This window comes from Ursus maritimus, unplaced genomic scaffold, assembly GCF_017311325.1.
Source record: "Ursus maritimus isolate PB19 unplaced genomic scaffold, ASM1731132v1 scaffold_29, whole genome shotgun sequence".
In the NCBI taxonomy this organism is placed as follows: Eukaryota; Metazoa; Chordata; class Mammalia; order Carnivora; family Ursidae; genus Ursus; species Ursus maritimus.
Genome location: NW_024425452.1, coordinates 11187532 through 11204645, shown reverse-complemented (window position 1 = coordinate 11204645; position 17114 = coordinate 11187532). Strand labels below are relative to the sequence as shown.

Genomic DNA, 17114 nt, shown 5'->3' with positions numbered 1-17114 from the left:
ATGCGTGCGTGCGTATGCGTGCGTGCGTATGTGTGCGTGCGTGCGTCATTATTTGAGTCCGTACTGTGTTTAGTGATTTGCACACATTATCTGATTTCCACCTCATAACTACCCACATGAATTAGGAACTATTAGTCTTATTGCACAAATCACGAAACTGAGGCTCAGAGTTGACAAAACTTGCTCAAGTGAGAAATAGAGCTCAAATTTCAACTTAGGTCTTTGCTTTTATTGGTACTCAGGTATGAGTTCTTCCACATTTTCTTTTCTTTCTTTCTTTTTTTTTTTTTTAAAGATGTTATTTATTTATTTTAGTGGGGGAGGGCAGAAGGATAGGGAGAGAATCCTCAAGTAGACGCCACGCTGAGCATGGAGCCCAACAAGGGGCCTGATCTCACGACCCTGAGATCATGACCTGAGCCAAAACCAAGAGTGGATTGCTTAACCGACTGAGCCACCCAGGCACCCTCCACATTTTCTAGAAGACTTTGGGCATGTTTTTTTTATCAAGGCCCACACTCTGACTATCCAAAAGTTGTGAAGCTATGTCACTGATTTCTGCTGCCCCTGCCTTAGGCATAGGTCCCCGGGGCTCTGGGGCAGGGGGTGCATCCCACGGCTAATCTCAGGTGAAGCTGCACATGGGGGATGTTTGCAAACCCTAAGAGGTGACTTTCAGTTCCCAAAGTAATAAGCCCTATGCAGGAAGCCTCGTTGGTGAACCAAGTTTAATTCAGGACATATCTGTTGGTCAATATTAGCAGCACAAAAAACAGACTTGAAGACTGGGGTGTGAGTTTATGGTGAGCTCAACACCTCGGGTTCTGGATCTCCCAGTGGCTGTGCTCGCAGAGTGTCAGCATTTTGGGTGAAGTCCAGAAAACTCTCCTTTGTTCCCTTTATTTCTCATGAAAAGAACAAATATTTCCATTGCACCTGTTCATGATTTGACAATGTCCTTTTTTTTTTTAACAATGAGAATAATTGGGTTTACTTTTGAAGCACAAACAAACTTGGTCTTCTGTATTACCAAGCTGTGGTTTATTGTAATCTTTGTTGAAATTCACTAAAAGTCAAAGAAAAAGTATTGAAAGACTTGGTTTAGGCCCTTAACCTATAGTGCCATGGGGCTGGAAGGGACAGGGCTCAGACAGACTAGTATTTATATATGCTCATCTTTTTTTTAAGATTTTATTTATTTGAGAGAGAGAGAGCACAAGTGGGATTAGGGGCAGAGGGAGAGGGAGAAGCAGACTCTCCACTGAGCAAGGAGCCCAAAGCAGGGCTCAATCCAGGACCTTGAGATCATGACCTGAGCCAAAGGCTTACCGACTGGGCCACCCAGGCATCCCCTATATATGCTCATTCTGTACGGCTCTGTTCAGTTCTTGTAATACCATATTGTACTTCTTCTTAAACACTATTTCATCCTGACTTACAACTTGGTAGTCTGGATGTTTCCATCACTAGGTGTGAGGTTTGTAAGGTCTTTGATGGCAGGAACTAGATCTTATTTATCTTTGTATGCCTGAAGTGCTTAACCTAGTCCTGTATTCGTAAGAGGAGCTCAATCAATGTTTGATGTTAAAGGAAAGAATGAAAGAGCAAACACAGACACTTTAGCAAGTTTAGAAACTGGCATCTCAGGGTGGCACACTGAGGTATAAGAGTATGTTCTGTGTAACCAATGTGTCTGGGATAGACCTGGGCTGGTTCTCTAGGAGACGGAAGGAAGATGCCCTGACCCCTGCCACCTCGTTGGAGTTTTGCAGTGCAGAATCCAGGGGGAGCCGTTGGTCCTTGGCTGGGATGAGATTGTAAGCAGTATGGGGTCCCTTCTCTGTACTCAGCTCTTCCAGAAGAAACAGCTGCTCCCAGGAAGGGTATGGGGTAGGGACTGGAGTCCTGGTGTGGCTCCTAAAAACGCCCGGTTCAGACCTCCATCAGCCATCTAGGAGCCCACTTTAGGACCCCATCGAGCTGAGGTGGATAGATGAGGAATGGTCTGGCTGGCCAGAACGGGCTGTTCATGGGAGACACAAACATTTATCCAGATTTTTACAAGAAGTGGTGACTGCTTATCATTCGAGTGACTGGTTATTAATAACTAGAGAAAAAAATTCCTTTTTTTGGACTAGAAAGGGAGGGTGGCAGGCTACAGTCCTGTTTATCAGAGGGGGGTCTCCTTTATTCTAACCCTGGGCTTTTAGGGCTCCCTTGAACATCAGGGAAGGTTTAGAGGTGCTGGCAGGGAGGGGAGTGATCCTGTCCCTTGTCATTCAACTCTGGATTCCAAAGATACATCTTTCCATTTCCCACGAGCCCCGAGAATGCGAAAGGGGCCAGCAGAAGTGAAGTGGGGGATAGAGGTGGGCACAAAGGCGTCACATAAAATCCCCTAAATACTCTTATATTTAGCAGCAAACCATGAGAAAGCTCCAGTGATACTCACAGTCACAAAACAAAGGCAAAAGTCACATCAGATTTATTTTAAAATATCTTGTTTTGCAGTATTGAGTCAAGGTTACAAAAGTCTTGGCTCCCTTTTACAAAATATCAGTAGCATTTGCAACGCACACTTTTAAATCACAAGTAAAACTAATAGACAAGCCAATCAGCATAAGAAACTCTAAGAAAACATTAAATCTGTTTGTAACTCATTTAGAGAAGCATGGAGGACTCTACTTGGTATGGACTAAATACTGTGGTATGTACTTTATCTATTACTTTATTCAGTCCTCCGTCCTCACAATAGCTCTCTGAGGTCAGTAGTGCAACCACCACACCCATTCTAAGGATTAGGAGACCGAGGGTTACAGAGGTGGGAAAAGGTTGCACAACGTTAGTGAGGACTCATGACTCTAAAGCCCAGAGCCCCCTGCCTTTGAAAGATGGGCATAGTAACACACAGCTACCATTTCCATTTGAGGTCTGGACGTAGGTGGGTATCATGCCTGCAGAGGGGCTGTAAATGAATGGGACCAGATCCATCCATGCCCTCAGCTTTCTCTGTGTTCATCCTCCCAGTGAAGCCAGGGTGGCTGTCAATCTACATTCTTGGTAGATTCTTGGCTCTAAGGAGCCCAGCTTTCCCTTCTCACCCAGTGACAACTTCCCTCCCAACGGAACACAGCACATTCCATTGCAGGTATTCAGACTCTCGTCTACCTGATATTGCCAGCTCCCCACTGTTTTATCCCAGCACCTCCGAGGGCTCATATCTCTGCATCCCTCTGAGTGTTGCTTCTGCCATGCCAGCAAGAAGCTTGCCCTCTCTTGACCATTTCAGGACTACATTTTGCTGTCTCTCCTTTCATCTGAGAGATGTCACTGATGTCTCTGGAACAAAAACGACGTTTGGAGCCCTCCATGTTACGACACTCAGTAGTCGTGTTAGGTATCTCTCTCTCGGGGCAGTCTGGGGCTAGGAAACTAAGAGAATAGTCAAAAGAAAGACCATTCAGCCTGCATTTTAAGTGACCATTCATTGCTTGGAAGCAGCTTTCTGGAGGCTACCAGACATGACCTTTTCTGGACCCACGGTGAAAACCAAAGGATAACGTTCAGCTTTTGCTAACTGGGGGAGCAGGATAGAATTACTATAAAAAGGGTGTTCACAGGTGTTCCTATGTCCCACATTCTTTCACTGTAAGATTTATTTCAAACAGAATTTGGACTGGTTGAGGGTTTCAAGGACACAGAACGACACCAATTACCCGAGACCAGCCCCAGCCAGATTCACAGCCTCATCCCCGTCTCTCAGAGCAGGTGGAAAGGGGTCAAACTGGTTGGAGTTCTGTGTGCTAAGCAGAGAGTGAGAGATGGAGCTCCTCAAGACGGACAGTGATATTTAACTTCACCAGTATTGCTTTATTTTTGCCTGAAGGCAGCAGGACAGACAGACAGGAAGGGGTTCTTGGAGTAAGGGCTTGAATCAGTTGTGAATTGCCCGGAGTGTGCTGCTGTTGATATTTGCAGTTGTTTGTTTGCCTTGCAGCCTTCCCGACACCCGGTCAGTACCCTAAACGTGGCCCGTGTGGATGTGAGTTTCTCTAGCACTGGAACCCACTGGGCACGCGTATCCTGCTGTGTGTTGGCATGTTGGGCAACTGCTATGCTTTCTCCCTCTGACGTCTAACAGTGCTTACGTTCGCTCCTTAACCATCCTACTCGGGACCCTGTAGGCGACCAGAGAATTCGAGAGTTTTCTCACTGGGGAGAGGTTAACACAAAGCCACGATTTCTCTTCTCCCTCTTGTCATATTTTCTCCACACTGATTTTATTGTAAGGTTCGTTCTAAGGTGTGTTAGTAGTGCGTTACTACACTCAAACCTATTTCTCTAATCAGGGAATTGGGGGCCTTTATAATCATTGTGTCTCCCAAGACAATAAAGTAGTGGGTTTTTAGGAAACTCCTGAAACTTTCAAGACTCAATAGCTAAAGAGGCAACTTCAAAGGAATGAATCTTGACATCAACCCAACAGAGGCAGTGCCCAGGGCATGACAAGACCAGAGCAAGAAAGGAATTAGTGTGGCTTTGACAGTGCATACACTACGACTGGAACAATACAGAGATTAGCCTGGCTCCATGCAATGATGATGCACGTATTTGTGAAGCCTTCCAAAATAAAAAAAAAGGGGGGGGGGGAGGAAAGGAATTCAACTTTTCCAAGAGCTCAACTGTAAATCTAAGATATAAGAAAAGCGGGTGGTTGTGGGCAACATTGCTTCAAAACACCTGTAAGATTTTGTGAACACAAGTGACTGTTGTCATATGATTGTGGGTATTCGCAAAGTTTTCATCATCAACCGAGCTACTGATCTTCTGATTTTTAACTTTCTTGTGAATTTCCTTAGCACAGGCAGCATCCTCAAGTGGAATCCCAGCTAGGACAGGATACTTGGCAGTGTGGGGCTTAGTGGGCGAAGGACCATGGTGAGCACTGTGTTGGGAAGCTGAGGTCAGTCTCTCTGAGCCATGTGTCACCCCGAGGGTGCATGCACCCTTCCAGCCACCACTCCATGCGCACTGCCTGTGCCAGCAGTTTGGTTTTTTGGCCATTTCCTTGAAGCAAGCGTTGTTGCCTATGGGGTCGGAGTGGCAAATGTGGGGAAAGGAGACCCAGCCGTCCTCTAAGTTGGTATAGAGCTTTTAGTATTCTCAATGCACGTTCAGTAATCCTGTGAGACAGGCAGGGGTCACTAACATAATAGCCACTGTGGCCCTCGCCACGGCAAGGTAGAAAATGCGATCGGGTGTGCTCGCAGTAGCTCTATCCTCTTCTTTAAAAGGTTGCGGGTCACCTTGCGCCATCCTTGCCAGTTGCAGATGAGGACACGCAGGCAGACAGATTTACTGAACTGGGCCTACATTTGCCTGGCTCCCTAGTGGCTGATCAAGACTAGAATCCTGGTCCTGACTAAGCCTACCTCTGTCTGTGCCTGTCCCAGCTTTCAGAAAAGTGTTGTGACAGAAACGAAAGTGTGCCCAACTCCCATGGAACATTTCGGTCCAAACCAGCCCAGCTCCTTGCCACTGTTAGACAAGATTTTGTTTTGCAAATCATTCCCGAAGCCATCATTTTAACTCCTGGTTCCTGTCTCAAAATACCAGGGACAGTCTCTCAAATCTATGGAATACCTTGATTCCTTGATATGTATCTTTTGTTCTTTCTTTTTTTCTTAAGTTGTGAGATAGAGCATACATACAGGAGAGTGCATTAATATGCAGTTTAAAGACTAGTTATAAAAACTGATTATTAGTTCTGTTTAAGAAACAATATTAATAGCACTCCAGACTCCCCCTCCATGGCCCTCCCCAGTCACAACTTGCGTTCTCCTCACTGGAGGTAACCACTATCCTGCTTCTGTGATCATTGTTCTCTTGCTTTTCTTATTTTTCTTATTTTGCCCTTCAGGAAACCCGGAGCCTGGAGTCATGGCAACCAAACCCAAGCTCTTCTACTTCCGGGGCAGGGGCAGGATGGAATCGATCCGTTGGCTGCTGGCTGCAGCTGGAGTGGAGGTCAGTTTCTGATTGGGAAAAGGAAGGAAGGTAATTTGGGTGGACTGGAGTGGTCCCCTTCCCCCTTCAAAATTTAGGATGGTGCCTTCAAGGGAGATCTACTCTTTCCCTTTCCACCTACCTTTCTTTGTAAGAGGTGAGGGACAGATCATAGTCCTCTGTTTAAGCAGGGTTGGGAGGGTGGAAGCCTAGGGAGATGTTCCGGAAGCTTCATAGGGGCGCAAGAGCTCACGGTGACTCATAAGACAAAGGAAAGAGAGGAGACCCACAACTGGATTATTGTCTTCACTGAAACCAGCTGATTTCCTGTGGTCTTTCCAGTTCTGGCCTGGCACCTCAGTCTTGCTCTATCCATGGCTGCCAACTGGAACCGTAGGCCCAGCTGCAGTCTGGTCTCCTCTTGAGCCCTCCTCGGAAAGGTCTGTCCCACTGGGACCTTTCCTTAATTCTGAATTCCTTAACCATTGGCTTCTCCATAGATTTTCACAAGTTCTTTGGAATTGTTTGGCTTCAGGCAGGTACAGATTTCTTTTCCCCATTTGAAGGCCATCTTCTTTAAGACAAGGACTCATGCATGACCTTCTTTGTTTTGTTCACCTTATCCTACCCCCATCTTGAGGTTTAAGGGACCAAAAAATCACTCTTTCCCACAGAAGCTTTAGGGATTCCATCCATAAATAATGACAACCTCACCTGAGTAATGATCCTCTGATGCCTTTCATTGAATGTATGAGCATTGAAGAGAAATTTAATTTGACCTGATAGAGAGGGAAAATGACACACAAGAGAGAAAAGAAAGGAAAGAGAGGAATGGAAAAAGGGAAATCACTGGGGGAAGCTGGTGAAAAGGACAAGAACTAGGAGAGAAAACAGAGCTATGGTGAAGAAAAGGGAAAATATGAATGGGGTTCAGGATATCCTATAAGTAGGCAAAACCCCAAAAGGGGTGCCGGACCCATGCCCGTATAAGCTAATCTACACACACACTAGTGGAATTTTCAGCTGTATGGAAATTGACAAGTTTGTGGTTCCTTTTAAAATTTTCATTCTGGGAGTGCCTGGGTGGCTCAGTCGTTAAGCGTCTGCCTTCGGCTCAGGGCGTGATCCCAGCGTTGTGGGATCGAGCCCCACATCAGGCTCCTCCGCTATGAGCCTGCTTCTCCCTCTCCCACTCCCCCTGCTTGTGTGCCCTCTCTTGCTGGCTGTCTCTTTCTCTGTCAAATAAATAAATAAAATCTTAAAAAAAAATTTCATTCTGAAAGCCATTGGGCATTTTATACTGGAACATCTCTCTCTTTCTCTCCCCACCCCGAACATTAAAGTTATAACAAAATTTCTATCTTTTATCTAGTTTGAAGAAGAATTTATTGAAACAACAGAACAATATGAGAAGTTGCAGAAGGGTGAGCCTAGATTTATTCAATGTTTTCTTACTGGAAAAAGTAAACATTTGTTTCTGGAAATATTCATTTCAATATAGAACACAGAACTCTGGAGTGACGACTATTAGAAAAAGGACTGCTCACACTGATTGAGTGTTCACTGTGTCCCTGTCGTAAAAGCTTATCAAGTAGTCTCTGACCCTGACCTCAGTTAGAGATGACAGCGTGGGTTTGATCCACCTAATTGGTTCAATACTCCCCATCTCATTAAAGGATTAAAGAATTCTTTAAGAATTCTTAAATAATGATCCTGTGGGTTGGAAGGGAGGGAGCAAAAGGGAAGGGGAATTTGAGCTAAGATATTCTCTAGTTCTCATGGCTCATATCCATGCTTTCTTCGTGGTTTCAACAGATTCACAGATACCATTTTATTAGGTCAGAATTGTAGAACCAAGACTATCGAAAAGACTGAAATTTGATTAAATTCGGAAGAAGTCCTTCATCCTTACCATCCCCCAGAAAAGCTTCTCACACCAAGAGAAAAGACTAGTACTTTCATAGTGCTTCTTAACCTTCTAACAGCCACAACGTTACTTTCCTTACCTAGAGAAACATGGATGTCCCCACCATTGCTGATAAAGTCATGAAAATGACACATATTATTTTTCGGAGAAACATTCAACTAGTAATCAGCAGACCTGCCATTTACAAACTGTGTGGCTTTGCAGAAGGCCTTTAACTTCTCCACATCTTATCTCCTTACCGTAAAATAAAAACAATCTCTGTGGTCACAGATGCAGCATACCAGTAGATCCCACTAAATGGGGAAGGCTGACTATGGTTAGCCCCTTACCCAGGGGCTCACTCTTGCCCAGGAACTTTATTGTCTGAAATATCCCTGAAGCTCCGCATCCTCTTTATTTCTGCCCTACTCCACCCCAAACAAGGCCAGTCACTGGTACATAGAAGGACTTAAGTACATAGGTATTGAATAAGTAAATAAAATGTATCTCCAGGAACTCTTCCATGATCATTCCGGCAAGCCTCTGAAATCCTCCAGCCCTCCCTGAGTCTGTGATGCTGCTCTCATGCTTGAGACACTGTCCTGGGCATTACTTATTATTTGTGAATACGAGACAGAGAGGGACAGCAGAGAGGGCTGTGGGCTGAGAATCAGGAGACCCACTTCTGTTGGCTTAGCTGTCTCCTGACTGAGTCCGAGCAACTCACGTTTACCCCCTTGGCTTTCACAGTGCCATAGTCTATTATACAAGTGAGCTAAATGATCTCAAAGGTCCTTTCCTATACTCTTGATCCGAGAGCCTTAAAAACCCTTCTGAAGAAGCTCATCAGCTCCTAGAAGCATGGATCATATCTAATGGACTTCTGCATCACTAACAAGCAGGAGCACAGAGCCCAGTTTAGATGCTCATTCGGTGTTGGACAAATGTAGAACTGCCTTTAGGAAATGGAGATTTTGCAGTCTTTCCATTAATACTAGTACTAAAATTTCCAAAGCATGGACATAAGCGTGATCTGATTCTGGCCCAAGGAAACTCTACAATGGGCAGATCAGAAAATAGGCTCAGGGAAGACAGAGACTTGCCTGAAGTCATCAGCTAGACCGGGACACTGGCTCCCCGGTAAGTTCCTGTGGTGGTTTTCTCTCCACCATCTCTACTGCCTCTCATTAAGTAGCAACAGTATTGGAAGTTGGGGAAATTAATTCTGGCCTTTGCCAATGTGAAGTCTGGTTCCTATTCTGGATAAAAAGTTCCTTATTCTCAGCAATGTACTGGTGGTAAAGGAAATTTAAAGGCCATTTATTTCTTCAAGACCCTATGAAAAGAGCGCTATTTATAGTACATCTTTAAATGCATTACTTAGATAGGCAGTCGCTCACAAAGAAAATTGAACTTTACTGAACACTAATTATTGGCAGTATTCAGTGTTTATCTAATTTCATCCTTTCAAAAATCCTGCTAGCTAGACATTATTACTGTTTTAGAGCAAAGGAAGCTAAAGTTCAGACAAGTCCTTTGCGTAAAGTCACATGGCTGGGGAGGGCTAAAGCTTGTATTTGGACCTGGTCTGCCTGGGCTCTTGCTGTCACCTCTGTCCTGCTGCCACACAGACCTGGAGAGATACCTGCTGTGCTTTTCAAAGAATTCAGGCTCCCAGACTCTGCCCCTGAATCAAAATATCTGGGCAGTGGGGTGAGTATTTTTAACAACCCACCACCCTGAGATGATTCTCATACACCCTAAACTTTGAGAACCAGAAGCACTTACACTATAACACAGTAATAGTAAATGTACAGCATCTTAAACAATCATGATTAACCAACACACAAAAATGTGTGAAACCATCAAACAAATCTCAGATTTTCCATAAAGCCAATGGTAGGCATTTCCTCAACAACTGGGGTCTTTAACTCTTGACTTTGGATGAAAACAAAAATCACTCCACAAAATTAGAAGAGACCCTCCTGCAGGCTTACCAGGACCATGGAAGGAGAGTATCCTAACCTCACTTTGCTCAATCCCCAGATGGACGCTTGCTTTTCGGCCAAGTGCCTATGATAGAAATCGATGGAATGGTGCTCACGCAGACCAGAGCCATCCTCAGCTACCTTGCTGCCAAGTACGACTTGTATGGGAAGGACCTGAAGGAGACAGTCAGGTAGCAGAGTGTTCACATCTGTACTTGATTCTTATCCAAGCTCTCTAGTCCTGCACCACCTGAGCCCCAGTGAAGCTGTAGCCTTTTGGCCTAGACTGGGGGGGGGGGCGACGGGGGGAGAAGGTAAGGGGGAACAAAGGGGAGATGTTCTTGCTATACCCATATGTCTTGTGCATAACCGAATAAATACTCCAGCTTTTCCCTTTTACTACTCACGGTGGTGTGCAGTCAACATTCTCATAATCTCTCCCCACTCCTAACAAAATATGTTCTCATAAAAAGACCTGGTAAACTATTCTACATGAAGGTGGAAATGACTGACTCAGCAAACATTGAGCATTGTATCAGTGGTCTATTACCACAAATTGTGCTGTGTAACACATCACCTTGAAACACAGTGACTTAAATCAGCAGGCATTTATTACTGTGTCATGTGGGCGTTGGTATATCTGGCCCAGCTTGACTCCTCTTGGCTGGACTCACTCATATGGTCTGTGGTCAACCAATAGTCAGCCAGGAGGCTCTGGTTTTGGGTGTTGGGTATCCACTGAGGGGCAAATAGGCCATGCATCTCTCATCCTGTCATGCCAAGCTTGTTCTTGGGGCAGCTAGGGAGGGTTCTAAGAGAGAGACTGAAAGCACGCACGGCCTCTTAAGTTCTAGGCTCAGAACTGGTCAATTCCATCTCATTCTATTAGTCAAAGCAGGTCATGAGATCATCCCATCCATTGATGGAAGGTGCTGTCGAGTTTTATCACAATTACTGGAGGGTGAAGATTGGTGTCCATGATTTGCACATATATACCACAAGCATCTACTCTGTGCTGGGCACTATGCTAGGCCTGCCTGAGGATGGCTGGATTATTACTCCCAAGAATGGTTCAGTTTTACAGGAGATAAGTAAATTAAAGACAAAAACAAAGACTTACAACTATTAAAGTTTTATCTGGTTTTGGGGTCAAAGGGCCATTTCGATGGCCCCTGCAATCTCATCACCATAAGCATGGACACTATGGGATTGTCCATACAAAAATATAGAAGGTATGGTGGGAGAAAGGTCCAAGTTCAATTGTTCAGAAGAAGGAGAGAGAGTTTATCACAGGAATGAGCAAAGTCCATAAGAAGCAGCAGCAAACCCCAACTTTTCCATTGCTCCAACTTTAAAATGAACTTAGGCTGCCTAACTGTAGTCCCAAAAGTATATGCCAAGAGAAGCGATTTCAAACAGTGTGCACATTATAAAAGAATCCTTTTATAATAATGTAAATAAGTATTAATATGCAAAAGCAATGTTTCACATTGTTTTGATGCATGTGTTTGTTTTTTTACAATTAAAGGAGACGGGCTAGGTAACAATCTAACCTATAAGAAAAACGGTTTGTTATTCAAAGAGGACAATAAAGTAAATTACACTTTTATATATGTTAAAAAGCAAAAGACAAAGATGACCACTGAACCAAAAAGATGACCACTGAACCAAATTTGTTGGGTAATTAGCATATATTGGCATATTAGCATATAAGACAATTAGCAACCCTTAATGTTTGCACACTGGTTGTAGAGATAATTTGCACAGCGTAACTGTACCAATATGCCAATAATCGATGGTAATATATCTACCATTCTTGGTTATTGTTGTTGTTTTTAACCTTTTGTGTTTGTCAATGAATGGAAAATTTTAGAGAATGAAATCCAGGTATCTGTCTGACCTGACTAGGAAAGCAAACTTTTCTTTCTCAGTTGCCAGGTCAGGGGAAGACCTGCTAAATTATGTATCTTCCCTGAAGAAGTGAAAAGGTTCTGGTACTAATAGTTTTGCCCTTCTGGTAAACTTCATGCGGTTGGGTTTTTAAAACCATAATAATGTATTTATTTATTTATGGCAGATTTCAACTTGGAGGCACTTGTTAATTTTTTCCCACATCCCTTCATCCAGAGACCCTCGTATCCTCTGGTCCCTTGGATGGCTCTGGTTCCAGAAATCATTCCTGAGCATGGAATCTTAAAGGAAGGGGTGTGAAAAGTCATTTGCCCCATACCCATTTACGCCACCGCAGTGGCGACGTAGGAAGCCCCCATACGCTATAGGTTCCCGTGGAAACGCGAGTCACGCGCTGTTTTGTCAGGATCAACATGTACACTGACGGCACCCTGGACCTCATGCTAATGATCGCGCTGGCTGCGTTCAAACCCCCCGCGGAAAAAGAGCAGGATCTTGCTTTAGTCGTGAAGGGAGCGAAAACTCGTTACTTCCCCGCCTTTGAAAAGGTAGGCGACAGGGATCCGGTTTGGATCGGCACGAGACCTCTCCCCAGCGGGGCAGTGGCGCCTGGGTGCTCTCGCGAGAGACCGGGTCCGAGGTTGGCGACCGCTGCGCGCGCAGATCCTGCGGGGGGCGCCGGGGCGTGGGGGCGGGGCTGACAACTCCGAGCGGTCCCCGGTTCCCCCTCTAATTCCAGAGAGGGGCGAGAACTGGGATGCAGTTCTGGGCCACTGCAAGTTGTCCCACGGACGCTTTCCGGGATGCAGGGGTCCAGGATTTACTTCCTGTGGCTGAGAAGAATAGTTCAGGAGTGAATATCCGAAAAGATAAGCTATGGTAGCGCTTTTCTGCGCTTGGACCAAAACTTTAGTAAGGGTTCCAAAGCAAATGACATGACGTAATTATGTGGAACCGCTAACAAAACAGAATGGGGAAAAAACCAAATGCGATGAAAGGATACAGCGTTTCTGTTCTGATTTTTTAAATAAGCCATCATCCGCCTAGGGCGTCACTACCTTAAATTCAGTGTGAGATGTTGCTTTATCTTCGATATCGGAGGCCAGTCATGCCTCAATCAAAAGACAAGATCTTTTAAACTTACAACTTTTCCGAAGTCATTTTAGAGTGAATAGTAATTACGAATGTCCTCGAAATACATCTGGTAAGGTTCCAAACTTATAGGACAGCATGGGGCATGGTAAGAAAGACTTGTTAGCAGCGGGCTCCATAAATAAAGGCTTAAGAAAGAATGATTTACTACTGAGTAGTCTATAATGAAGAGTTTGGCCAGTCCCTCAGAGTCCTAGACGATCCAGTTCCTTGTTGAAATGCCTTCCATTAAAAAAACTAGTATGATTATTTGAGTTATAATGTTAAATGGGCTCTATGGTACTGTTTTCTACTCGTGGTATGTAGCCTGATTCTAACTAATCATGACCTTTGTGTCTCCCTATACTGCTGGGTATAGTTTTACTTCACCAGCTGTAGGCTAATGAGAGAGCTCCATGCCAGCACTCCATTACCCAGAATGTCTTGATAATCACTGACAAGTTTCCAACAAGATTGTGCCAATTTACAGCAATGTTTAAGAATGTTTAAGAGTTGGTTTCACCTGATCCTTTCCCGAAGTCTTGGGAGATTATCAAGGAAAAAGGTTTTTTTAGTGAATTTGATCTGTACAGAACACTCCCTGCTTTTATAAGTGCTTAGCCAGGCAAAATAGTCTTTACTTTTATTTGATATTCTTCGTTATTTCTCTTTGTGTAGATTTTAAAAGATCATGGAGAGGATTTTCTCGTTGGCAACAAATTCAGTTGGGCGGACATACAACTGTTAGAAGCGATTTTAATGGTGGAGGAACTTGATGCTTCTGTTCTTTCTGACTTCTCTCTGCTAAAGGTAGTGTATTCACATCCACACGAAGCCCAAGAAAAAGTGAATAGAAATGAAGACTAAAATGAAATGCATCTCCAGGTCAATTTCAAGAGAAGATTTTTTTTTTTTAAGATTTTATTTATTTATTTGACAGAGAGAGAGACAGCCAGAGAGAGAGGGAACACAAGCAGGGGGAGTGGGAGAAGAAGAAGCGGGCTCCCAGCGGAGGAGCCTGATGTGGGGCTCGATCCCATAACACCAGGATCACTCCCTGAGCCGAGGGCAGACACTTAACGACTGAGCCACCCAGGCGCCCCTCAAAAGATTTTAAAAATCATTATTTTATTCATCTTGGCAATTTTCTCCTCACGCTACAGGATCATTAGGAAGTAAACCCTTATGATGGGAAAAAGATAGGTTATTTTGGTTTCTATCATAAACATTTAGTGCTTTCCTTTTTTTTTTTTTTTAGTTCTTTAAGCATTTTTTCCTGATGAAGCAAGGCTGACAAGTCTGTCTTTGTCATTTCCCTCCCCAGAGCCTACCTGACAACTCTGATCCCCTTTAGTGCTCCTGATGCCGGGGACACCCCACCATGTCCCTCAATTGCTCAGAGCTTCTGCCTGGGTGTCACTGCCTGGCTCCTCCTGCGTTGCCCGTCCTTAGACCTCCCTCTCTCAATCCTGCCACTGCCAGACATGAGCTGGCCTCTGTTCCAGTTCCTTAGAAACATTTTATCTAAGAGGTGACCATAGGTTTTGTAGTTTAAAAATAGTATTTTTTTTCTTACTACCAAAGAAATGAAAGTTTAGGTCTTTCCATTTGGCATTTGTACAAAACAAAAAAAGAAAAGACCTAACTGGCCAAATGATACTGCATTAGACGCTCAGATTTGTTATTTTACATTTTCCCCCCAAATAAGATCATACTAAATATTGTTTTGTGGCCCTCTTTTAACATTTAAAAAAATTACCATGAATGTTTTGACATGTCAACAAATATTCTTCTACAATATTGTTTTATTTTATTTTATTTTCATTAGGCAATAGAGTCACATCTTTTTGAATAATCAGAACTATATAAAAAGGGCATAAATTGAGAAAGCTCATTCCCACCACTACCCTCCCCCCTTCCTGCCCCTACAGACACTTTTTTTTGGTTTCCTGTGTACCCTCCCTGTGTTCCAATCTATGCAGATACAAGCAAATATGAATACCTATTTCTCTCTCATCCTCGCCCCTGGCTTTCTTACACAAAACAGCAAATATATTCTGTTCTGTCCTAGGCTTTTTTTTTTTTCTTTCTTTAAACGAAACTGTGCATTCTAGAGCTCTTTCCCTGGCAATACAGGGACCTTCTTCTTTCTTTTTATATATATCATTTTAAATTACTGGCTTATAAACCTTGTAGGGACATACCATAGTTTATATAACCAGTTTTCTTTTTTTGGAAATATAAGTGATTTCCAATTTTTCACTGTACTACCATTCTTAACATGATTTCTTTGCTCACCCTTTTAATAAATTCCTAGAACAGGACTCGATAGATCAAAGAATATGAATTTTTTGGACTTTTTAATATGTGCCACCTATGGTGACAATGATTTTTTAAGAGGATAATTTAATTCACGCTAAACACACTAGCCATGGTATTACCTTTCTGGGAACACCCAGCAAACAGGTGGTGAGGGATTAACTCAGATTCAACAGACTGGGCTCCATAAGCTGACAGTCTAAGTACCCTCCTCCCGTGACAGATTTCTGTTAAAGGCCACGACTGCTATTGAGGCTCTGATTTTACGGGTTCTCGTCTCAGGCATTTAAAACAAGAATCAGTAACATCCCTACAATTAAGAAGTTTCTGCAGCCTGGGAGTCAGAGGCAGCCACCCCCGGACAGCCACTACGTGAAAGTGGTCAGAAGCGTCCTGCACTTCTAACGGCAGCAGGTCTTAACGGTGGCAAACAGGGATGATCCAGTCATAGCATCGTGCGAGCTGCCCATGGAAGCAAATGGTAGATTCTAGGACTCAAGTGTCTGAAAAGAACAAAAACATACAGCCATGCAACAGCAAACACCAATTAAATGCAATACCAAACCATTCTGATGTGTGACATTTTTGTAAGCTTGTCAATTGTGGATGATGGTTCCAACTTTGATGAAATCAGTGCTCTGTGTAAATAAATAGGAGGCTGATGTATTTAGGGCAGTGGCCCACTTAAGGCACTGTTCCTACTGTCTGTACCAAGATCAGGACCACTGTTGGAAGAATGAGCAGAGATTTAGGGGCCAGGATCTCCCCAACGCCCACAATAACGCTGAATACTTGGGATAGAAAAAAAGTGACAAATGACAAATCAAGAGTAAGATGATGGCTGATGCCAGTAAATCCCGAGAGAAAGGATGGGGAAACAGAGGATGTCCATGAAACATCATTCTGAGACTGTAAAAAAACTTGGACCATTAGACGCAGAGCCACCTGAGACTGGGTTTTGCTTTGCTGAGACAAGTAACACTGACATTAAGATATAACCAATATTTATACAAATTGACCCAAAGATTTCTTCTCCTTTAAGGGTAAGTATGGTGTTCCCAAGTCGGGTAGTTCAGAGCTCGGCCCCACATCAGGGCCCTGTGTGGTAGGGGATGGAACAGCTGTGCAGGGTGATGTAACAGGCACAGCTGTGGTTTCCGGTGGGGGCTCTGTGGTCTGGAGCAGGGATCCTGCCAGTGCTTTGAGGAACGTGACTCTACCAGCTCTCCACTGGCCAGGCCCCACACTTGATGAGCTTCTGAGCGAGTATCCATGTATGTGTCCTTGCTTTTGAAATGAGCTCATGGCTCACCAGACTTCATGCCCTTTCCTCGGGACCAGCACAGGCCAGGACCATTCCTACACGATACCCTGTCCCATCCATTTTTGCTCCCCACTCAGATGACAGATTGATCAACAGAGTTATGGACACGTGGGCCATTCAGCATCCCCCAGCCCAGCCCGTGCAGGGCCTGAGCTCTTGCTCCCACCGTGATCAAATTCCAATCCAGGGATTCTCATTTAGCTACTCACTGATCTCATTCCCCACTCTGGCAAGGCCATGGCCAACTACCATATGATGCGTAAGACGAAAGGGGAGAAAAGGTTTCTCACGGGAAAACTCTGCCCCTCTCTGTGTGAGATGGCTTTTTCCTCTGACCTCCACCAAAGCTAAGAGTCTGACCTGACAGAAATTAGGTGAGAAAAGGAAAAGAACTTATTTTTTCATGATTCATAATTGTAAGCTAATCTCTATTTGTTACAATCACGTGGTCTTGGTAAATAATTCAAATGGTTTAAAAGGCTTACACAGGGAAAAAATAAAATCCTCCCCTCCCTGGATTGTTCTTAAA

At 44.0% G+C, this 17114-nt stretch overlaps 1 protein-coding gene across 1 annotated transcript; it reads left to right on the top strand.

Moving 5' to 3' along the window:
- Window positions 1–5940: 5940 nt before the first annotated feature.
- Window positions 5941–15828, top strand: LOC103664000 (glutathione S-transferase A4-like). Its single transcript, XM_008691782.1, has 6 exons — window positions 5941–6027; window positions 7379–7430; window positions 9959–10091; window positions 12218–12359; window positions 13621–13752; window positions 15544–15828. Exons 1-6 carry the CDS (start codon window positions 5941–5943, stop codon window positions 15664–15666), a joined length of 669 nt encoding a protein of 222 aa, XP_008690004.1. The 3' UTR covers window positions 15667–15828.
- The last annotated feature ends 1286 nt before the right edge of the window (window positions 15829–17114 follow it).